The sequence below is a fragment of the Macaca thibetana genome, chromosome 5 (genome assembly GCF_024542745.1).
Source record: "Macaca thibetana thibetana isolate TM-01 chromosome 5, ASM2454274v1, whole genome shotgun sequence".
NCBI classification, from domain to species: Eukaryota; Metazoa; Chordata; class Mammalia; order Primates; family Cercopithecidae; genus Macaca; species Macaca thibetana.
Genome location: NC_065582.1, coordinates 169,291,098 through 169,314,652, shown reverse-complemented (window position 1 = coordinate 169,314,652; position 23,555 = coordinate 169,291,098). Strand labels below are relative to the sequence as shown.

Sequence of the window (23,555 nt, the reverse complement as noted above, 5' to 3'; positions counted from 1 at the left end):
CACCTGTAATCTCAGCATTTTGGGAGGCCCAGGCGGGTGGATCACTTCAGGCCAGGAGTTCAAGACCAGTCTGGCCAACATGGTGAAATTCCGTGTCTCCTAAAAATACAAAAATTAGCTGGCTGTGGTGGCATGCACCTGTAATCCCAGTTACTCAGGAGGCTGAGGCAGGATAATTGCTTGAAGCTAGGGGGCGGATGTTGCAGTGAGCCAAGATTGAGCCACTGCACTCCAGCCCGGGCGACAGAGCAAGACAAGAGAGAGAGAAAGAGAGAGAGAAAGAGAGAAAGAAAGAGAGAAAGAGAGAAAGAGAGAAAGAGAGAAAGAGAGAAAGAGAGAAAGAAAGAAAGAAAGAAAGAAAGAAAGAAAGAAAGAAAGAAAGAAAGAAAGAAAGAAAAAGAGAAAGAAAGGAAGGAAGGAAAGGAAAAGAAAGAAACTAAATGTACAAATGTACATCACATGACCCAGCATTTATACTCCTGGGCATTTATCCCAGAAAAATGAAAACTTATTTCCACATGAAAGCTTGTACACAAATGTCGTAGCAGCTTTATTGGGAATTACCAAAAACTGGAAGCAACCAAAATGTCCTTCAATAGGTGAATGACAGAAAAATAAAACAAAACAAAACTGTGATGCATCCATTCCATGGAATAATACTCTGCAATAAAAAGGAGTGAACTACTGGTATACATGACAGCTTGAATGGATCTCAAGAGCAAATGCTAGGTGACAAAGTCAATCTCAAAAGTTCACTACATCCCAGCTACTTGGGAGGCTGAGGCAGGAGAATCAACTGAACCTGGGAGATGGAGGTTGCAGTGAGTTGAGATCACACCACTGCACTCCAGCCTGGGCAATAGTGCAAGATTCCAACAAGTTCACATACGTTATGATTCCACTTATATAGCATTCTAGAGATAATACAATTATAGAGCTAGAGAACAAATTTGAGGTTGCCAAGGGTTAGGGATATGAGGCAGTAAGTGTGACTACAAAGGGGTAGCTCAAGAAGGATCTTTGTGGTGATGGAATAGGTTGGTATCTTGACACCAGTGGTGATTACAAAAATCTACACAAATGATAAAAGAACATTTAACTGTATGACCACCTTAGACCAATGCACCTTCCCTGGTTTTGATATTACACTAATTAGCTAGACGTAGAAGTAACCACTGGGGAAAACCGGTGAAGAGTAAGTGGAATCTCTCTGTACTTTCTTTCCAACCTTCTGTAAATCAGTAATTTTTTTTTTTTTTTGAGACAGAGTCTTGCTCTGTTGCCCAGGCTGGAGTGCAGCAGCGTGATCTTGGCTCACTGCAACCTCTGCCTCCCAGGTTCAAGAGATTCTCCTGCCTCAGCCTCCTGAGTAGCTGAGATTACAGGCGCACACCACCACATCTGGCTAAGTTTTGTATTTTTAGTAGAGACGGGGTTTCACCATGTTGGTTAGGCTGGTCTTGAACTACTGACCTCGTGATCCTCCCACCGCACCCAGCCACCAATAATTTTTTGGAAATTAAAAAAAAAAAAGTTTTAAAAAGTAAGCATATCGCTGTGCACCAAACAAAAACACATCACCTGGTCGGGTACAGAGGCTCATGCCTGTAATCCCAGCACTTTGGGAAGTCGAGACGAGTGGTTTACTTGAGGTCAGGAGTTCGAGACCAGCCGGGCCAACGTGGTGAAACCTCGTCTCTGCTGAAAAAAAAAAAAAAATTAGCTGGGCATGGTGGCATATGCCTGTAATCCCAGCTAATCGGGAGCCTGAGGAGAATCGCTTGAACCCAGGAGACGGAGGTTGCTGTGAGCTGAGGTCGCGCCACTGCACTGCAGCCTGGGCAATAGAGTGAGACCCTGTCTCAAAACAAAAACCAAAGCGAAACAGTAACAAAACACATCACCTTCCCTAGACTGCACATTCTACTCTAGCTATATGCTAATGCTTCCAAAATTGGCATCACTAGCCAGCATGACTCACCTGCTCTCCAGACCCATATACCCAGTTGCCTATTGCATCTTTCCACTGGGATATCCTTGGGTTCCTCAGACTCAATTTGTGCAAAATGGAGCTGTTTTCCTTGCTGCCTCCTTCATTACCCTCACTATAGTTGCTTCTCCTCCTGGGTCTTCATTCTCAGTTGAAAGCAGGATACCCACCTTGTTGCTTAAACTAGAAGTTTAGGAGTCATCTCTAAATTTCTCCTTTCCCTCACTTCAGATGCAGTCCATCATGAAGTCATCTTGATCCTACCCTCCAAGCAGCATGGCAATTTTCCACCTCTCTCTCTGCTTCAGCCCCATATAGGACAAGCCACCATCAGCTCTATCCTGTGGCCCACAAAAGCATTCAACCACTGGACCCTGCTCACCTGTCCAGCTCCATCTTCCCTTCACTATCTATACTGCAGCCACATCCACCTTCTTCCAGTTCCGTGAAAGACCAGCCACCTTCTTCTGCCCTTCCTCAAGCCCTTCACTCACCTTCTCTCCTCACCTGTATCAGTCTTGCTTGTCATTCAGGTCGCTGCTTTAGTGTTAATTTTTATGGGAGAACCTTCCTGACTCATGAATTAGGTAAGAGCCTTCTGCTCTGTGCTCTTGGAGCCCCGTGAACTCCTCTCTCACATGCTGTGCTCAGCTCACGCTGCTGAATTGTCTTTCTTCCTTGCTGCACCATGTGCTGAGTAAAGGCGGAGACTGCGTCCCTTGTTTATCTTATACCCCTGTGTGCCTATCTCATTACCTGCCATATAGTAGGTCCTCATTGTATTTATTGTGAAGGAGCGAAGCAAATAGATCAATGCTGGGGCTCATGAGTAAGTGAAGGAATTAAGCAAATAGATAAAATGCTGGGCTCAGGAGTAAGTGAAGGAATGAAGTGAATGGATCAACGCTGGGGCCCTTGTACCTCAGGACACTCTTGCTCGTCTTGCTCACCTGCTGTATCCCCAACTGTCTAGAGCACTGCCTGAAACAAAGCAGGCATTCAATAAATATTTGCTGAATAAATGAACGGACACACATGCCGAAATTCCATCCCAGTAATCTGAGGAGGAATACATTATGCAGTCTGTGATACAGTTACACTGAGAGCATCCTCTTAATTCTTAATTGACAAAGCAATCCTGAGACCAGATTACACAGGAAGGAAGAAAACATAAACAGAAACACGAAATAATATCTCAGGTCTTTACCCATGTTTTATTTACCTTCCCCCAGGTAAATGCACTTTTTCACAACTTATTAGAAGACTAGATTTTCTTTCTAAAGGGGTTGAATTAGAGATACTCCAGATTTGGGGGCCCCAGACCCAGGTCAGGGAGGGGGAGACACCTAACAGAAAATAGTGAAATTAAATGAAAAGCTACAGACTGGATTATCTGACCCCAGATATATTTCTCCTGATTTGCTCCCAAAAAAACTAGCAGTCAGGCTATTAAGACAGACGGGCAATTGAAGGATCCCCTTTAGGGGAAAGCGGAAGCCCAAGAGAAAAGGCTTGTAGAGTTTGACATTTGGTGATGTCCCAATGAAATGATGGAGTCCCACCTAATCACGCCAAGGTAATACCTAAAGAAACCCCAATTATCAGGTCCTTCCCATGAGCACGAAGAGGTTCATTTGGCCTTTCAGTCCTCACTTTTTGTTTGTCTGCTTTTTTGTTTTTTGATACTTTCAATTTTTATTTTAGATTTGGGGGCACAGGTGCAGGTTTTTACATGGGTATATTGAATGATGCTGAGGTTTGGGGTACAATTGATCCCATCACCTGGAAAGCTATTAAGTGAACGTAGTACTAACATAGTTACTTTTTCAACCCTTCCCCCCTCCCCACCCCCAGTCCCCCACTTATTCAACAGTCAAAGATCACCAGGCATTGGAAGAAATCCTGCCAACATCAAAGTGAGAGACCAAAACAAACAAAGAAGAAATCAGAAGTCAGAACAAACAGGGCCAATTCAGAGAGCAGTAAAAAAACCCTTCAGATCAAGTGTAATTAATATCCACGGAAAGACATAGCAAGTATTGCATCGATGAGAAAAGCAAGCTCTGGGAAATGAAAATATTTCGTACCATAAATAAGAAGTTCATAAACAAAAAGACAAAGAGATGAGAAATAGATCAATGTTTTTTTTAAAAAAACCATATGTTAAACAGATGTTCATGGCTCACACCTGTAATCCCAGCACTTTAGGAGACCGAGGCAGGTGGATCTATTAAGGTCAGGAGTTCTAGACCAGCCTGACCAACATGGTGAAACACCATTTCTACTAAAATACAAAATTTAGCTGGGCATGGTGGTGGGTGCCTGTAATCTCAGCTACTCAGGAGGCTGAGGCAGGAGAATCACTTGAACCCAGGAGGTAGAGGTTGCAGTGAGCCGAGATTATGCCACTACACTCCAGCCTGGGCAACAGAGCGAGACTCCCTCTTAAAAAACATAATAGGCCGGGCGCGGTGGCTCAAGCCTGTAATCCCAGCACTTTGGGAGGCCGAGACGGGCGGATCACGAGGTCAGGAGATCGAGACCATCCTGGCTAACACGGTGAAACCCCGTCTCTACTAAAAAATACAAAAAACTAGCCGGGCGCGGTGGCGGGCGCCTGTAGTCCCAACTACTCGGGAGGCTGAGGCAGGAGAATGGCGTGAACCCGGGAGGCGGAGCTTGCAGTGAGCTGAGATCCGGCCACTGCACTCCAGCCTGGGCGGCAGAGCGAGACTCCGTCTCAAAAAAAAAAAAAAAAAAAAAAAAAAAAAAAAAAAAAAAAAAAAAAAAAAACATAATAAATGGATACAAATAACAACAACAAAAAAAGATGTTCAGCCTTTATTTGTGCTTAGTAGATACCTAATATATAGTAGTAGCTGTTATGATCTCACTCAGGAGATAAATTTGCCAATGATCTTTGCACATGAGATTCCTTCCTTTTTCTTTTCTTTTTTTTTTTTCTTTTGAGAGACACGGTCTCACTCTGTCACCCAAGCTGGAGTGCGGTAGTATGGTCATGGCTCAGTGCAGCCTAGATCTCCTGGGCTCAGGGGATCCTCCCATCTCAACCTCCTGAGTAGCTGGATCTATAGGCACACACCACCATACCTGGATAATTTTTTTGTTTTTATTTTTGTAGAGACGGGGGCCTCACTATGTTGCCCAGGCTGGTCTCAAACTCCTGGATTCAAGCAACCCTCCTTCCTAGGCCTCCTGACGTGCTGGAATTACAGGTGTGAGTCACCACACTCAGCCTGAGATTCCTTCTAATTGAAATACATCTTCGAGGACTGTTTTATTAAAACAAATTTCAAAGTTTCACACATATTATTTTAAAACACTAAACTTCGATTTGTACATAGCCATGAGTTTATTCAGCATTTGTAATATACAGTGCAATCGTATTGATTTAAACAACATTAAGAAATGCTGGTATTTGTTACCGGCAACAAATTAGACTAGGAAGTGGCATTAAAACAAGGATGAGGGGAAAATATGCAATAGATGCTCCTTGGCCAGTGATGATGAAGGGATGTTCAACAGGTTGGCCTCCGATGCATGTAAGTAAGAAGGTCAAAATACACATTGACTCAGCATTGGCTCAGATTTCAACCCCTCCCGAAAAGTCTTAAAGGGGTATTAAGATAAGCTAGTGTGAAAAAGAACACATGGGTACTAGAAGGCCAAAAACACACTGGGGCCTACTTGAGGATGAAGGATGGGAGGAGGGAAAGGATCAGAAAAAACACATATGCTTATTCCCCAGGTGACAAAAATTATCTGTACACCAAACCCATGTGTCACACAGTTTACCTATGTAACAAACCTGCACATGTACCCCGAACCTAAAAGTTTAAAAAATAATAATAAGCTAGCTTTAACATCTAAATATTGTACCAAGTACAGGTCATATTTAGCAGTTAAGTTTCTAAAAACTCCAGAATATTTCTTTCCAGCTCTATACTTATCTAAAAAGACCAAACACACTAAACCAAAGATGAAACTCAAATTTTTTAAAAAACTGATTTTCCTCATATGGAATAAGAACAATTGCAAAGTTAAATAATTATTGAGTTTCTTTTCACTTACAAGTCCATTCTACCGTTAGTAAAATAATAAAATTAATCCTCATATTTAACTTAAAAAAATTCACAAAACTAACTGAATTCATCAAACAGGAAATCAGGCACATGTGCTTTACAGACAGTTTAATTGTCCAGGAATTGAAGTGTCCTCTACTTCCTCCACAGATAGTTCTATTACCTGATCACTGCTCTGCTGGAGAACAAATCAGTTGCCTTCACAGCCCCCCAAATTGATCCAAATTCTAACACTCAACTTGCTTTCGATAGAGTTTAGAATTTCTCCCCCTGGGGAAAAGAACTAATATTCTAGTGCAAGACTGAAATTCAAAATATAGGCAGTTATTAGAAAACAAACATGATTAGGTAATTGTATTTGCTTATGTTGCTTTTCCATTCACTAATGGGTTAGAGCTAAAGAAACCCTCCATTTGTTTCAGTGAAATCTATCATTCACTGATTAAACATACATTGAAGCAGACACTGTACTTGGCTCTACACTGGATCTTAGCTAAAAGGCCGAGGAGCAATTATATTTGCCTCTAATAATAACACGATGAAAAGAGAGTAAGACCGTCAAGTCGTTGATGGTCAAGCCGCTTTAATGTAGGCATAGGCAGAGCCTCATGTTGTTCAGTAGCTTTATTTAAATAAAAAAGATAAAAAAGAATGTGAACAACAGTTCTTTCTGAGCCTTGCTATAAAGTGGTGTGGAAAAGTCCAGTGAGTAATCCCTACTACTCATGACAAGTGCAAAGTTCTATTTGCTGCTTTAATGTCAACACAATTTTTTCTGAGATTTCTGGAAGTTCTGTAACTTAAGGGTTAAAGGTACAGACCCTAGGGCTCAACAGGCCAAGGTCCAAATCCCTGCTCGGAGAACTGTAGCTTGGCCTTGGGGAAGATACTTTGTACCTGTGAACCTCACTGATTTATGAAGGTTAGAGTTGGCAACATGTGACAGCCAGCCCAAATCAACAGTGACTGAAATGCACCATGACTTACACATTCGCATTAAAGAAGTGTGGGCTTGCTGTCCAGGACTTGTATAGAATGTCCATGAAGCCACTATGGACCCAGGCTCCCTCCCCTGTCTACTCCACCATCCCTAGGGTGTGGCTTTGTCTTCACAGGCCAAGATAGCTCCGGAAGCTCCATTCACAGCATCTACATTCTACTACATCTGCATTCTACAGGTGGCAGGGTGATGGAAAGGCCTGAAATATTGATTTTGGACCCCTTCCTTATAGTAAAATGCCAGGTACTAAATGAAAACCCTTTCGGTCATTCATTCAACAAATATTTGTTGAGCACCTACTATGTGCCAGTGGCAATAGCAGGCACTAGAAATACAATGGTGAATAAGCTATCTTATTGGTTCCTGTCTTATGGAACCTATCTTATGGTTCCTGTCCTCATGGGCCACAGGGTATTGGAAGGGCCATAAGAATGATTTAATTGGCATGGCAATAAGCCCTGTGAAAGAAAAAAGAGTATGAGAGGTTAAAAATCATAGACACAGAGGACCTGATCTAGGTGCAGGCATCAAGAAAATGTTTCTTTGGGGAACTAAATTTGTGCCTTGACCTGTGAGATGACTAGTAATTACTACATGGGCAGAAATTGCTTGTTGCCTAGACAATATCCACATACACTCTCTCTCTCTCTCTCCTCCCACCACTCTCCCCGACATCCCAGACAAAGTCTTACTCTTGTTGCCCATGCTGGAGTGCAGTGGCACAATCATAGCTTACTACATCCTTGAACTCCTGGGCTCAAGCGATCCTCCCACCTCGGCCTCCCAATGTGCTGGGATTACAAGCATGAGCCACTGCACCTAGCTGAGACTTTCTTTCTTTTCTAGTTTTAGAACCCAGATTTTATTCAGGATAGCAGCCCTCCTTCCAGACAGGGATGGCCAGTGGAATGTAGGCGGAAGTTGTTGAAAAGCGTTCTTGAAAGGGCATGACTCAACTGGGTGGGTGCCATTGGTCTTTCCCCTTCCTCCTGCCTAGCTGACACGGCAGCAACCACAGACCTTGAGGATGGAAACTATGCACCGAATGTTGGGAAAGGCAGCCTCATTCACACAGCCCTTTGACCCCCTCCTTAGCCACATAAAAACGAGCCTGGGACCAGCACAGTGGCTCACGCCTGTAATCTTAGCACTTTGGGAAGTCGAGGCGGGCGGATCACCTGAGGTCAGGGGTTTGGGACCAGCTTGGCCAACATGGCAAAGCCCCATCTCTACTAAAAATACAAAAGTTAGCCAAGTATGGTGGCGCATGTCTATAATCGCAGCTACTCAGGAGGCTGAGGCCGGAGAATCACTTGAACTCAGGAGGTGGAGGTTTCAATGAGCCAAGATTGTGCCACTGTGCTCCAGCCTGGGCGACAGAGCAAGACTCCGTGTCTCAAAAAAAAAAAAAGTGCCTGGAACATTTCCTAAGAGATAAAAGAGAAGACAAAGAGCCTGGCCGGGCGTGGTGGCTCATGCCTGTAATCACAGCACTTTGGGAGGCCAAGGCAGGCGTAACATCTGAGGTCAGGAGTCCGAGACCAGCCTGACCAACATGGAGAAATGCCATCTCTACTAAAAATACAAAGTGAGCCGGGTGTGGTGGTGCATGCCTGTAATCACAGGAACTTGGGAGGCTGCGGCAGGAGAATCGCTGGAACCCGGGAGGTGGAGGTTGCGGTAAGCCAAGACCGCGCCATTTCACTCCAGCCTGTGCAAGAAGAGCGAAACTCGTCTCAACAAAAACAGAGACAAAGAGCCCACACAGCGTGGGCCCGGCTTATCACCTTGTGCGGGAATGTCTTTCCCCGTTTCAGGCTCAATGTGTGCTCCTTTGTCCTGTTTAAGCAGGTGCGTTAATGGCCCTCAGGGATGCCTCTGGCTATCAGTATTTTAGACCCCACAGGGGCAGGGAGGAGACAGGGTCCTTCTGCTGCAGCATGAAACAGGTGCGGGGGGTGTGTCTGCTGCGAGGGGACTCACTGGTCATGGGGGACCAGCATCCACTATTGAAGCCAATTTTGCTGTCTCTTCTCTGTGTGAGTAAAGCACTGTTCCATTCAGGGTTCAACTGTGTTGTGTTTCCGTTGGTGACTCAGACACCAGAATGCAGTGGGCGGAAGGGCTGGGTCTTCTGTTCCTGATAATAGGCAACAGATGTCACTTGCTTGACAGTTTGGCTCAGTGAGCAAGTCTCTATGAGACGCATCATGATGGGGTAGAAATGCAAGGGCTTGTCAGCCACATTGCCCCAGGGTGTTGCAGACTCTCTAGGGTGTAGAGGGGCAGTGGAGGCTGGCCTCCCTCTGATCACGGGGTGATATTCCCATGGTGTCCCAGGGGCCACAGACAATGTCAGACGGAAGTGGGAGGAGCCCCTAGTGCAGAGAGTTTCACCTATCCCAGTCACTTGCTGGCCTCAAATAAGATCTGTTTGCACTCAACACAGAACCACCAATGGCACTGCTGAAAACAGAACTGTGGAAATGAGGTCCTTCTCTGAGAATGAAACACAAAAATGGAAGGACAAATATGGACGAATGCCAGGGAAGTCTCACGCAGCCTGGCTGGCACATCTGTTCGATAAAGGGACAATATAGACGCAAATGTCTCAGGCCAAATGGCACAGTTAAGGATGAGGCCAGTTGAAACAGGGTCCTTTGCAGCAGTAGCCTTGGAAGTTGTTTAATAAACCATGGACCAGACACTGCCTTTGCAGCCTGCTGGCCCCACAGAACTGCTGGTGACCCCAAAATCCACACATGCCAATTGGAATCTGTGGCAGCAGGAAACTGCCACTAGAGGACACCAGCCTCTCCAATCTTTGATATATAATTGCCTGAGGCAGCCACCAGATACACCCCTTTCAAACAGCAGCTCCTTGCTTGCTATTGGGCACTGGTGGAGGCTGAGCATCCTATAGCCAGAGCGCTGCGTATGATGCTATGACCTAAACTGCCCATTCTCACTTTCGTGTTTATGAATCCTATCAATATAATTGGATAGGCTCAATAGAGCTTAATCAGCAAATGGAAACGGAACATCCAAGATCAGGCCCAGCCAGGACCACAGGAACTAAAATCCTCCATGAACAAATAGCCAGTTAGCAAAAGAGACCCACTGTTAATGCTTTGCCCCTCCAGTGGTGACCTGGGGTCCAAGATTCAAAGATGTACCTGCCAATGGTATGACATGGTTTACTGATGAGTCTTCAAAACAAAGCAAATGGGGTGCCCTGGCTTGTGACTGCTACCATCTGGCCACCAGATGGTCATCTTTTGACTTGACTAGATATGAATGTTCTCCCCAATGGGCCAAACTGTGTGCAGTGGTGATGACCACGCAGGCCACACCTACCACTATACCTTGCTACTTTTCACTGACTCATGGGATGTTGCCAAGAGTCTAACATGTGATTGGGGAATGGCAGCTGAATGACTGGACTACTGAGAGATCCCCCACGTGGGGACAAGAACTATGGAAGCAGCTTGCTGACTGGGAAGGATGAATATATGTCACTCACGTGGATGCTCATGGAAAATGGCCTTTTGAGATGGATCATGAATGAAACTCTCGCCGATCAAGCTTATGCCCTATGAGTGACAACCGCCTGCTTGATACATCAACCCACTAGACATGGAAGTCCGCCACAGACACAAGAAGGCGCCAAGGCCTGAGGGATGATCCTGAAAGATGAGACTAAGGATGCAGTACAATCTTGTGATTCTTGCCAATGGGCCTAAATTGTTTCGAGAGGAAAATTAAGGCACATAAACTGAGGACTAGGACACACCTAAGTCTGGTAGGTTGACCTCATTGGACCCTTGACCCCTAGCCATGGGCCCCATTGGTGCCTCACTGCCACTGACACCTACTCAGGCTATGGTGTTGCCATTCCAGTCTGTCCTATGGATGCTATAGCTACCATAGGGGCCCTTGAAAAGAACTTATGTTTTTGGATACCCCAAGAGACCTCACTCTGACCAAGGAACCTCTTTCATTGTCCAAGCAATACAACAATGGGTGGATCATTTTTTTTTTTTTGAAACAGAGTTTCGCTCTTGTTGCCCAGGCTGGAGTGCAATGGCATGATCTTGGCTCACTACAACCTCCACCTCCCGGGTTAAAGCAATTCTCCTGTCTCAGCCTTCCAAGTAGCTGGGATTACAGGCGTGCACCACTGACTTCCATGGAATATGATGGACTTTCCATGCACCCTGTCATCCACAGGGACATGGAGCCATTGAACAATGGAACATCCCACTCACACAGTCACTGATGAAAGGACACGTGGCCGGCGAATGGTGTGGCACCCCTGTCTCACCAGGGCAATGTAGACAGTGAACACTCCATTTTAGCACAACAGAAACATGGCTCAAGGTGTTCAGTGTGTGCAGTGTGCGCATCAACGACCTTCAGACACACTCCCCAGCTCTCAGTGTTTCACACTCTGTGCTGGTGGGGTGAGTGTAGGTAGTCAGGGCAGGGGCGGGGTGTCAAAGGGTCATGCTGCTATAGCACAAGAGAGGTACATGGAGGCCAATTGCCCTGTGTCTGCTGCACGGGGACCCATTGGCCATGGGGGACCAACACCCACTATTGAAGCTGCTTCCGCTCTGTCTCTTCTCTGGGTGAGTAAATCATTGTTCTGTCCCATTCTTGACTGCACTTGGACTTCTGCTCCTGATAATAGGTGTCAACCGTAAATAATGAGATTCAGAAACTGAATGCATATCAACTGGACAGGATAGCACTTACATATCTATAGACAAGAGTTGACTGCATCTCATAACTGTCTGCAATTTACAGAGTTGTGAAAAAGCTTCCATAGAATCTGAGTAAGATAACCCAAAGGAATTTCCTCAACAGTTTCTCTGGGCTGGGCAAGGTGGCGTGCACTTGTAATCCCAGTGCTTTGGAAGGCTGTTGTGGGAGGATCACTTCAGCCCAGGAGTTCGAGACCAGCCTGAGCAAGAGAGAGAGACCCCATCTCTACCAAAAGCAAACAAACAAACAAACAAAAGCCAGGCCTAGTGGCACAAGCCTGTAGTCTCACCTACTCGGGAGGCTCAGGTGGGAGGATCACTTGAGCCCAAGACTTCAAGTTTACAGTGAGCTACAATCGTGCCACTGCACTCCAGCCTGGGCGATAGAGCCAGACCCTGTCTTTAAGAAAAGGGTTTCTCTGGATGATGCATTGGTTTTCACTAAGGCACCACTCTTCCCAGCACTGCTCAGTCTTTCTCCACCCTTGACTCCAGTGTCTATCAACCATAAATAGCTTTCACCACCCCACCAGCTTCTACAAAGACTGTCTATTGACTCCAACATCCACAATAAACGTCTCTTCCTGCCTTTCAAGATTCCCTTTAATCCAGCATCACTCTCTTTGTATAACTACCTCTTATTCCAGGCAGGCCTGATCTCTCCACCCCCAAGCCAAGCCAGCACCCTCCCACACATTCTCCTGACTCATATCTCCACCTCAATCATCTATAGCATTCTCATTCTGCTGGCTCCTTTCAAGCTTTCTCTTTGTTTTTGCTTCTATTATCTGAAAGCCACACATAGCACCCATCCTGTTCTTTAATTATAGATGCTACCTGCACTAGACCTTGATGATGAATTCATTCAAACATATTATGAGCACCCTGTATTGGTTCCAGAGACAGTCTAAATGCTAGATCTAGGCACTCACTATGCAGAGATGAAAAAGGCATGGCTCCCTAGATGACTGGGGGGAAACAGACAATAAGAATGAAACCACCTTTGCAAATATTATAACTAAGAATATTACGACAGCAGGCCGGGAGCGGTGGCTCACGCCTATAATCCCAGCACTTTGTGAGGCCAAGGCAGGCGGATCACAAGGTCAGGATTTCGAGACCAGCCTGGCCAACATGGTGAAACCTCGCCTCTACTAAAAACACAAAAATTTGCCGGGCACAGTGGCTCACGTCTGTAATCCCAGCACTTTGGGAGGCTGAGGCGGATGGATCACCGGAGGTCAAGAGTTCAAGAGCAGCCTGGCCAAGATGGCCAAACACTGTCTCTACTAAAAATACAGAAATTAGCCAGGCGTGGTGTTGGGCGCCTGTAGTCCCAGCTACTCGAGAGGCTGAGGCAGGAGAATCTCTTGAACCCGGGAGGCGGAGGTTGCATTGAGTCAAGATCGCGCCATTGCACTCCAGCCAGGGATACAGGAGAGATACTCCGCCTCAAAAAAAAAAAAAAAAGATTAGCTGGGCGTGGTGGCAGGCGCCGGTAATCCCAGCTACTCCGGAGGATGAGGCAGGAGAATCGTTTGAACTAGGGAGGCGGAGGGTGCAGTGAGCCGAGATAGCTCCATTGCACTCCAACCTGGGCGACAGAGTGAGACTCCGACTCAAAAAAACAAAACAAAAAAACGAAAACTCAGTAGGAGTGTCTTACTATTCAGAACTTCGAGAACAAGCTCTGGCACTCAGTTCCTATTTCCCGAGAGTTGCCCAGCGCTCCGCCCACGCCCGCTCTCAGAGCTCGCCTCGCCTCCGTCCCACCCATCGTGTGACGTCACCCTCTCGGTCCCGCCCCTCTACTTCGCGTTCGTCCCGGGACTGTAAACCGCGTCCGGAAGCCCCGCCTTTTCGCCCCCGCCCGCATGCGCACGCGCACACGAATGCGGGAGCACCCTTGAGTCCCCTCAACAGCCGCGGGTTGGTCCCAACAGTCCAGTCGGCCGGTGCTGCCCATCCGCCCCACCCCCCAGACGCAAGTCCGCTCGCCCGGCGCCCGAGCCCGTTCGCGCGCGCGCCGTCTGCACCCCGAAAGCCGCGCCCCCAGGCGCGCGCCCGCCCACCGCTCTCCACGTGCTCGCTGGAGGGCGGCGCGAGGGGCTGAGCCGACAAGATGTTCTTGCTGCCTCTTCCGGCTGCGGGGCGAGTTGTCGTCCGACGTCTGGCGGTGAGACGTTTCGGGAGCTGGGATCTCTCCGCCGCAGACATGACGAAGGTGAGAGGCGGCGGCTCGCTCTCGGTGCGATGCTGGGGCCATGCCCGTGGGCGACTGGGCTGCTGGACGGGTCGAAGCTGCGGTGTGCGGGGCGTCCACGCCAAGTTGCAAAAATCAGTTTAAAAGAAAAATTCTCTCCTTGCGGGGATCGGCCTAGGCCGCTGAGGACCCCAGCGATCGTATTGAGGGCGCGCTTCCCGTTTGGGGCGAGGGGGTGATGGCTGTAGCCGCCCTTTACCTGGCTCCGCTCGGCCGCGAGCTTGCTCCGGTTGTCACCCGCGGTCCTCGCAGTAACCCGGGGAAGGACGCAGCGGTGGGGCCCCCACCCGAGCTTGGGGGAGTTTGCCAAGGTGAAAGGGTTTCTGAGGTCCCAGAGTCACAGGGCTCTTTCCCCCGCGGAAGTGAAAGGTCAGGGAGTTAAGTGGTTTGGAAGGGTTTCTAGAGGAAATGCATGTCTCTCTAGAGAAAAGGGCTTTGCAGAGAGACCCACATTTCCCAGAATTAAGAGCACCTTCCAGAAGAAAAGTGAACTCCAAAAAATTACGAAGGTCGCTCGTCAGATGTGAAGGATCTGGAAAGGGAATGACTCTCGGAACCAGCACAAGCTTGGGAGTCACACCTGAGCACCAGAAAGAGATGACTGTCCCTGCAGAAGAACGTTCTAGGTAGAGCTTGAGCTCCAGTCTCCTGCAGGTATCTCAGTGGCTAAGGGACCAGTCGCCTGACCAGTGCTGTCTCCGGTACTGTGCCACAGCCTACCCAGATAACAGTTGCCCAGTTGGCTTGATTCCCGGGGAGTGAACAATCTTAGGAAAGTTAGAACCTGGCAGAGTTAATAATGCCAAGGAAGGCTGTTGTCTTGGGTGGAAAAGACCGAGAGGTCACTATTCTGAGTGTCTGTGTGGTTTTGTGGAAAGACCAACTGATGGGTGGGAAGACATCTGGATTCTCACTCAGTCCTACTACACAGGAGCTCCTTTGTCAAATTAGGTTTCAGTTTCCTTATCGGTCAAGAGGGAATGAGACTACTTGTTCTTTCCACCTCGCAGAATTGCCGTCAGGCAGACGAAACATTTTTAAAGTCATAAATTGCTGTGCAAAAGTAAATACTAAGTATTACTAGGTTTACTTCCTCATTTCTGGTATTTGAGACCTGGGACTTGCAAAGGAGAAGAAGGGAGTGAGCCGCTAAGTGCTTAGCAGAATGCTTCTACCCTCTCTAGGAAGTTGGTACTTCTCTTACAGCCTCTGTGTTGACCGCAGTCCTTACGTGGCAACAGTCCTTATGATGGGAGGCACAGCCATTGCCTTGATTGGAACGGCATCCTAGGATACCTGGGATTTGCACTTGAGGATTGTAGGAGAGGAAGATCTTCCTTCTATCCTCCTAGGTTCTGTGGCTGGGCCTAAGAAAACTGACGTAAGATATATTAAGAGAAAAGAATACAGATTTTATTTACTATTTTTACGTGTATACGGGAGACTGCAAGAGGAAAATGAAGACCTGAAGAAGCGTTGGGCCCAAAAGCTTGTATACCTTTTAAAACAAAGGACAATACGTTGTGGGGATGTGACAAGACTAAGGGGCTTGGGTTAGTAAACTGTGGAATAATCACTAGGAAATCATATGGAGGGGAACTAATAGAAGATAAGGGTAAGTTCAGTAGGTTTATTTGTACAGGTCCATTTTGGTGTTGACTTCCAGTTTCTGGTGATAAGAATGTTCTCCTTTTCCTGGTATAGGGAGATCACCTTTCTCATGGGGATTTGTATGACCTGCTTTTAGGGAGAAAGGGAGGTCAGAGAGCCCTTCTACACCTGCTGTTTCTCAAGCGCCTTTAGCTCAAAATAACCAGTGTGCCAAAGCGGTACATTTTGGAGTGGCATGTTCTGATTCCTTTCAGGGTCTAACTTGGATTTTTCGTAACAAATCCATTTTTCTAAATGGATTTTTCTTAAACAAAACATCTTTCTGCTCTATTTGAAAGTGAAGCTGTCTCCCATGAGTGAGCACAAAAACCCAGGGCAATGTCCAGGACGGGTAGTGATGGGTCTTGCTTTGGCAGGAATCTGAAGCACTTGGGCAGGTGCACATGTAGCTGAGCCCAGCTCCTGCTGCCTTTTTGGCTTTCTTCTGTCCTTGGGGAGGACAAGGTTTGTGTGGAATTATTTGTTCCTTCTGGAATTTGGGGACTCCTGAGCCCCTCTAAGGGATCTACTCTATTTTATTTATATTTTTTGCTTATTCCCAGGGCCTTGTTTTAGGAATCTATTCCAAAGAAAAAGAAGATGATGTGCCGCAGTTCACAAGTGCAGGAGAGAATTTTGATAAATTGATAGCTGGAAAGCTGAGAGAGACTTTGAACATGTAAGTGTTGCTTGTGGGCTCTAGTTCTTAAAGTGCCACCAAATCAAAACAGTATTTTTTCTTTTCTTTTTTGAAACAGAGTCTTACTCTGTTGCCCAGGCTGGAGTGCAGTGCCACGATCTCGACTCACTGCAACCTCTGCCTCCTGGGTTCAAGTCGTTCTCATGCCTCAGACGTCCAAGTATCTGGGATCACAGGCATGCCCCACCACTCCTGGCTAATTTTTATATATATATATATATTTTTCTTTTTTTTTTTTTTTTTTTTTTTTTTTTTAGTAGAGATGGGTTTCACCGTTGTTGGCCAGGTTGGTGTTGAACCCCTGGCCTCAAGTGATCTGCCTGCCTCCGCCTCTCAAAGTGCTGGGATTACAGGTGTGAGCCACTGTGCCAGGCCAAGAATATTTTTCTGTGCCTTTTTGTCAGAAGACAATTCTGGGAAGTGCTCTGGCCAGAAGCAGAAGTGAAAGCCTGTGTCTTTGGAGTGCACTTTGGTACTTTGTTTCAGTATGAATGGGTCTGCAGTTCTGGGAAGTCAGGCCATTTCCAGCCCAATCACAAATCTATTGGGAAGGAGGGATCCAGAATAATCTGGAAAGTACCAGATTTCCTCAGCCCACCCTCCTAGCTCAAATTCACTTTCCCCACCCTCTTCCTCCCAGCTGCCTTCTCACCAACCTCTCTACTTCTTTTAACTCCCCTTTTCTTGTGAGAGACAGCAGGATCCCTAAGATAGTTAATAGCAGCCTAAGGGTTTTGCTCTTTTATTGCATGCCTGGAGTTGCGAGGGTTTCTCAAAATTTAAAATATCTGTGAATCACCTGGGGATACAGTTAAAATACAAAAAGTCTCCGTGGGGCTGGAGATCCTGACAGCAGGGAAACATTGTAACTGCGCGCTATATTTGGCAGACATAGAAGTATTCACGTAAACCACTGCAACTACGGTATTAATTAGAATCTAATAGATGCAGTCTAATTATGGTAACTAATCGTCAGTTAAGAGAATTTGTATCTCTTCTCAATTTCTTATCAGTTCTTGCAGTACACAGAGCATTCTCAAGTGCACTGATTAATTCACTAATCCGAAAGCTAACCTGTGAGTACGGAACACCCTGCGTTCCTAATGGGTGGCTGTCAGCTGCATTCCAGAGCATCTGTGCTACGGGCCTTTTATAGTCATGGATCTGTTTTGTTTGGAAATTGCCCAGGATAGTCAGTATCCGGTTCGGGTGTCCGGTCTATAGAGAAACCACATAGATATACAACCTCCAGGCCAAACACCACTTAGATTACTGCAGTGTTTTTGGTGTCTTGTGTCTTTTATTGAAAAAGTTTGAGATTCACTGGGTTCAGCGTCAGTCAGTGCTCAGATGCCTTGTGCAGCTGTGGCATTGCTTTCCATTGTTTTCAAATATGTTTGTGTTAGATCTAATCTGAAAGTTTGTTAAATCGTTTTTGAGCTAGAATTAGAAAGGCTACACCTAAGAAATCTGGGCTGGGCACGGTAGATCAGCGGTGTAATCTGTATTACACCTGTCATCCCAGCACCTTGGGAGGCTTAGGTGGGAGGATTGCTTGAGCCCAGGAGTTTGAGACCAGCCTAGGCAACATAATGAGACCCTGTCTCTATCAAAAAAAAAAAGAAAAGAAAAGAAATCTGGCTTGAGAGCATTCTGTATTTGGATAAAACCATTAGTGAAAAAGACCATGGAAGCAGTTAGCAGAATAGTGTGATAATGGTGAGTATGTAAGTGTGCCTTCCCAAGTGAGCAGAGCAAACTACCTGTTTTAAAATGACTGTTTCCTCTTGTTTTAGATCTGGACCACCTCTGAAGGCAGGCAAGACTCGAACCTTTTATGGTCTGCATCAGGTATGAGAAGAAAATGATCATTTGGTAAACCCTCAATGAGCACCTAATGTATACCAAGTATTGTGACTGTCTAGTCATACTAAACATTTTGTGTTGGATTGTATGATTTTATTCCAGTATTAAGCAGAAACATTTAAGATTAAGAGGCAAATTACTGTCAAAAAGTACTGCCTATCTTATATTCCTCAATCTGAAGGATTTCTTTATCCGGTTGTGGCTCTGGCTTACATAGAATTATTTGCAAAAGTATCCTCACTCACTCTGCCTCTCAAACATAGAAGTTATAAAATTTTGCCAGAACACACAGGTTTAAAGAAAAAAAAAAACCACAACCAAATTTCACCATGAGTTTAGCCCTGTTGCTACAGTTAAAGTAATTGTGTGGGAGCTCAGTGAGTTTCCACGTGTAAAATTCCCTGCTGGAAATGAACGCATGAAAGAAATAAAATGGTTGATTTGGTGTATCTGTGGGACAGGACTTCCCCAGCGTGGTGCTAGTTGGCCTCGGCAAAAAGGCAGCTGGAATCGACGAACAGGAAAACTGGCATGAAGGCAAAGAAAACATCAGAGCTGCTGTTGCAGGTTATTTTACTTTTTAAGTTTAAAGAATCCTAAGGATCCACTCTTTATGATGACCTCTCTTTCCCCCTTTTTGTCCTTTTACCAATTGCTACCCCTTCCCACGTTCACACAGACATAATTCATCTTAACAAAAATTCAGTTCTTCTTGCTGAATATGCTTGGCTTTATGATAAATACAGAAGGTTAGCTAATGGAATTTTATTTTTAATGTGTCTATATCTTGTTTGGGTGTTTTTACTACCATTTGTTCGCTCTTGTCATGTTAGAGCTGTGTTTTACCAAAACCTGTAGTGCGTAGATTTTTTGTAATGCCACCCTGATGTTTCCTGACTTTTAAATAACACAGAGTCATCAGATTTTACAAAGAAGGAGAGTAAGGAAGCAAAGCGTGGCATGCGTGTTTATCACTAGCCAAAGATGTGTGCCTGTCCCAGCGTGTCCCAGCAGAGGTCATTGAGTCACTTAGCGTTAAGCAGCAGGACGGGCCTAATACCGTTAAGAGCTATGATTAAAGATGCTTTAGAAAACATTTCTGAAACAGTGATAATTGGCTTGATTACTCTTTAGGCCTGTGTATATTGTAAATGCTCATTAACTTCAGATGTCACTGAAGTGGTTATTTAATAACTTTTATTTGAGAGTTTTTGCTGACCTGATCTTAATAAAATGCTGTGTTAATAATGGACTTTGCTCAGTTCCTTGGATATAATTTCAGCATCATCATTTCCCTGCCATTTTTAATCAGAGAAGTTCTTGGCAATCGGGAAGCTTCATCAGGAAATCATAGTGTTTCAGAAATAATCCTAGGAATAATTGCCACTTCCTGAGAGCCTGTATTGCTCTCCGGGGGGAGCTGTTCATTCTTTCCATCAGCCTGTCCTCACCACCAGCACCTGGGAGTGAGGTACTTTCTGTGAAATGCACTCACATCTTCATTTTTCAGAAGAGGAAATGAGGCTCAGAACATTTGGGTATCAGGGCTGGGATTTGAACCCCAGGGCTGTTTTCTCAGCACACCACACCATGCCTCTGCTGTGTGCTATTTGAATTGTCTTGGACTGACTCCAGTTTTCTGATTCCTCTGTCCTTTCAAGCGGGGTGCAGGCAGGTTCAAGACCTGGAGCTCTGTTCTGTGGAGGTGGATCCCTGTGGAGACGCTCAGGCTGCTGCGGAGGGAGCGGTGCTTGGTCTCTATGAATACGATGACCTGAAGCAAAAAAAGAAGATGACTGTGTCCGCGAAGCTCTATGGAAGGTGATGGAAGCAAATTAGGAGGAGGGTGGTGCTCCCTGGCATTCTGACAGCCTGGCTTTTGGGATATGAGCTGCCTGCTTTTCAGCGCCACCCACAGCTGCATGGCTTGGCTGTGACCTCCCCATTGCCTCAGCCGTTTTAATAATGTGGTCACAATTAAGCCCAAGCTCTGCTCCTGGCTCTCGTCTTGTGTCTGTTTCCCCCATGACTCCTGGATCCCTCCCTGCTCTGATTACAAGGAAGCCATAAACAGGTAGCTCTTACCTGAGAGGGGAGAATGACATGACAGACATATCCCACAGGTTTCAACCCAGATGATGTTCATTTGGCTGGCACCTGCTGGCCTTGTGCTAAACGCAAGTACCACGCAGATGAAGAGATCCTCTGGATGCTTGGTCCTTGCCCTTGTGGGCTAGTGGGGTCCCTGCTATCAGGAATAAATAAGATGAGACCTTCAGCAGATGGTGCCAAGCACAGTGGGGGCCCTGGCACTGCCCAAGGGTTGGCAGCTGTGGGGAGTGGAGGAGAGTGCGGGCTCTGCAGCCAGTCAGCATGGGCTTAAGTCCTGCCTCCACCACTTACTCGTTGGGGGACCTTGCTGGTTACATGACTGAAATCTCTGTGCTTCATTTTCTACTTTTGTTAATAGAGTCGTAACACTGATTTCATGGGGTTTGTGTCATCATCCAAAAGGGCACATCAAGTGGGGGGCACGTGGTAGGCCTTCCAGGCCATCTACTGTTACTCACCCACCTCTGTGTTGCCACAGGAAGAGCCAGGGTTGTGAAACACGTGCCTGTATCCTTTCTCTTCTAAAGCTGGTCCTGCTTACAGAAGGGTTGGAATTTGGAGCCCCGACTTAGGTAAAAGAAGGCAAAAAGGCCTTCAGTGCCACATTAGAGCCACTGCCGTATGCTTGCTTTGCAGTTAGCACTTGGGGCTCCATCATTCCTGATACAGTGAAGGAGAACAAAACGCGCCTTTCTGTGGAAGCCTCTTCTCTTCATTTATGTGGCAGATTTAGAGCTTCAAAGACCCCACAGCACAGGCCCTTTTTTATGCAGCTGAGGATTCTGAAGGGAAGTGCCTGACCGGATACCCTCTGGTTCTGCTGCACGTGGCCATGTTTTCTAGCTCTTTGCACCATACCATCTGCTGCCCTGGGTCAGATCACGAAAAATGAATCCAGGTCCTGAGTGCCAATCGTTTTTGATTTGTAATCTTCCTCTTTCGTTTTCTGTAGGGTAAGAGTGTCTCCTAGTTGGCAGGCAGTCGGCATTCTTGAGAGGTTATTTGACAGTCACTTTATCTTTCTTCTGCCAGTGGGGATCAGGAGGCCTGGCAGAAAGGAGTCCTGTTTGCTTCTGGGCAGAACTTGGCACGCCAGTTGATGGAGACGCCAGCCAATGAGATGACGCCAACCAGATTTGCCGAAATTATTGAGAAGAATCTCAAAAGTGCTAGTAGTAAAACCGAGGTCCATATCAGGTAATTCAGGATTGTGTCACAGACTTGGGATGTTACAGCCAGAAGGAGCCCTTGAGATCCTAAAATCCAGCTCCCTCACTATTTAGAGGAATAACTTGAGACCAGGGATTTGAGATGACCCACGGGGGGCCACACAGGAGCTGGAATAGAGCTGAGTTTGAGGTTCTTTCTATCTGTCCTTGCCTTTGAGAGAGTGCCATGATACACTATGTACGTGTATGTTTCATAACCGTGTTATTCAGACACAATTAACGTACCATACAGTTCACCAATGCGAAGTGTGCAATTCAATGATTTCAATGATTTTTTTTTTTCTTTTTTTTTTTTTTGAGACAAGGTTTTGCTCTGTTGCCCAGGCTGGAGGGCAGAGGCATGAACATGGGCTCAAACTCCTGGGCTCCGGCCTTCCACCCTAGCCCCCTGAATAGCTGGGTTTACAGGTGTGTGCCACCATGCCCAACTAATTTCTTAATTTTTTGTAGAGATGGGTCCCACCATGTTGCCCATGCTGGTCTTGAACTCCTGGGCTGAAACAATCTCACCTTTTCCTCCTAAAGTGCTGAAATTACAGCCATGAGCCCCCCAGCCTGGCCTGATATTTAGAATATTCACAGAGTTGTGCTACTATGACCACAATCAATTTTAGAACATTTTCATAACCCCCAAAAGAAACCCTGTACCCATTAGCAGTTACTGCCTGATTCCCATCCCCTAAAACCATCAGGGGATGGACACCGGTTGTTTTTTACCTTTTTTTTCTTTTTGGTTGAATAGGAGTTGAATTGCTGAATCAAATGGTAGCTCTGTTTAATTTTTTGAGGAACTTAACATGGTTTATTTTGGTGAATTCTTCCTATCTTCACTTTTGGACACAAATGAAGAACACAGCATGCCTCACTAGACATGGGATGGGAATTTCTGCCGCATAGATTCCCTTAGCCTAGACTCCAGCATCGGTGCTCCCAGGCAGCTCTGAGTGCTGTGTCAGTGGGAGGCTGTTGGAGCTGAAAGGCTGCTCGTCCAGTTCCGTCGCTCTCTTGGGATCTCCAGCCCTTTAAGCAAACCAACTCTGAGCATTTGGGAATTTATGATTAAAACACATCAACAGGTATTTGTTTGACCTAAAGAGTTCTTTCCATTTTAAAGAATTCTTTAGTACTTAATTGTGATTAGAGTTCACTTTTTTTTCAGGAATGCACCTATGGTTTAGGCAGTGAAGAAAAATTTATAGTCTATAGAAAGCACAGTACTTAGAGCCTGATAAAATTTCTGGAATGGTTAGTATATGTTTAATCTATAGCAGTGTTTAGGTTCTTTTGGTCACCAAATAATGGTGATGACAGCTCCTCTGGTGTGCCTGGAATTTGTCATACAAAGATGCATGACAGTGGTCCTTGTCCTTGCAAAAAGTGAGGATGTTGTAAGAAGGAATAGGCAGGTAAATGGGGTTTGCAGAGGGTGCTGCAGGAGCAGAGGGACGAGGGGGACTGCCAAAGAATATGGAGCTGCTGGTGCGATTGTCCACGCCTCTATTTGCAGCTACTCAGGAGGCAGGCAGGAGGGTAGATCAAGTCCAGAAGTTCAAGGCCAGCCTAGGGAACATAGCAAGACCCACCTCTAAAATAAAAATTTTAAAAAGAATATGGTGTCTAGGCCAGGGGTAGTGGCTCATGCCTGTAATCCCAGCACTTGGGAGGCTGAGGCAGTTGGATCACTTAAGGTCAGGAGTTCCAGACCAGCCTGGCCAACATGGCGAAACCCCATCTCTACCAGAAGTACAAAACTTAGCTGGAAGTGGTGGTGCGTGCCTGTGTTCCCAGCTACTCAAGAAGCTGAGGCACAAGAATCGCTTGAACCTGGGAGACAGAGGTTGCAGTGAGCTGAGATCACACCACTGCACTCCAACCT

At 46.1% G+C, this 23,555-nt stretch overlaps 3 protein-coding genes across 3 annotated transcripts in view; 2 read left to right on the top strand and 1 right to left on the bottom strand.

Annotated features, from left to right (window-relative positions):
* Nucleotides 1–23,555, bottom strand: part of QDPR (quinoid dihydropteridine reductase) — a 213,523-nt gene that overhangs the window by 62,374 nt on the left and 127,594 nt on the right. The window lies entirely within an intron of this gene.
* MED28 (mediator complex subunit 28) overlaps nt 1–23,555 on the top strand; it is a 1,184,036-nt gene that overhangs the window by 1,123,670 nt on the left and 36,811 nt on the right. The gene's annotated exons all lie outside the window — the stretch shown is intronic.
* LAP3 (leucine aminopeptidase 3) overlaps nt 13,731–23,555 on the top strand; it is a 31,232-nt gene continuing 21,407 nt past the window's right edge. The window contains exons 1-6 of the mRNA XM_050791964.1: nt 13,731–14,083; nt 16,336–16,451; nt 18,269–18,323; nt 18,800–18,905; nt 20,000–20,159; nt 21,483–21,647. Of these exons, the coding sequence (XP_050647921.1) occupies nt 13,982–14,083; nt 16,336–16,451; nt 18,269–18,323; nt 18,800–18,905; nt 20,000–20,159; nt 21,483–21,647 (704 nt within the window). The 5' untranslated portion in view covers nt 13,731–13,981. The remainder of the gene's footprint in view (nt 14,084–16,335; nt 16,452–18,268; nt 18,324–18,799; nt 18,906–19,999; nt 20,160–21,482; nt 21,648–23,555) is intronic.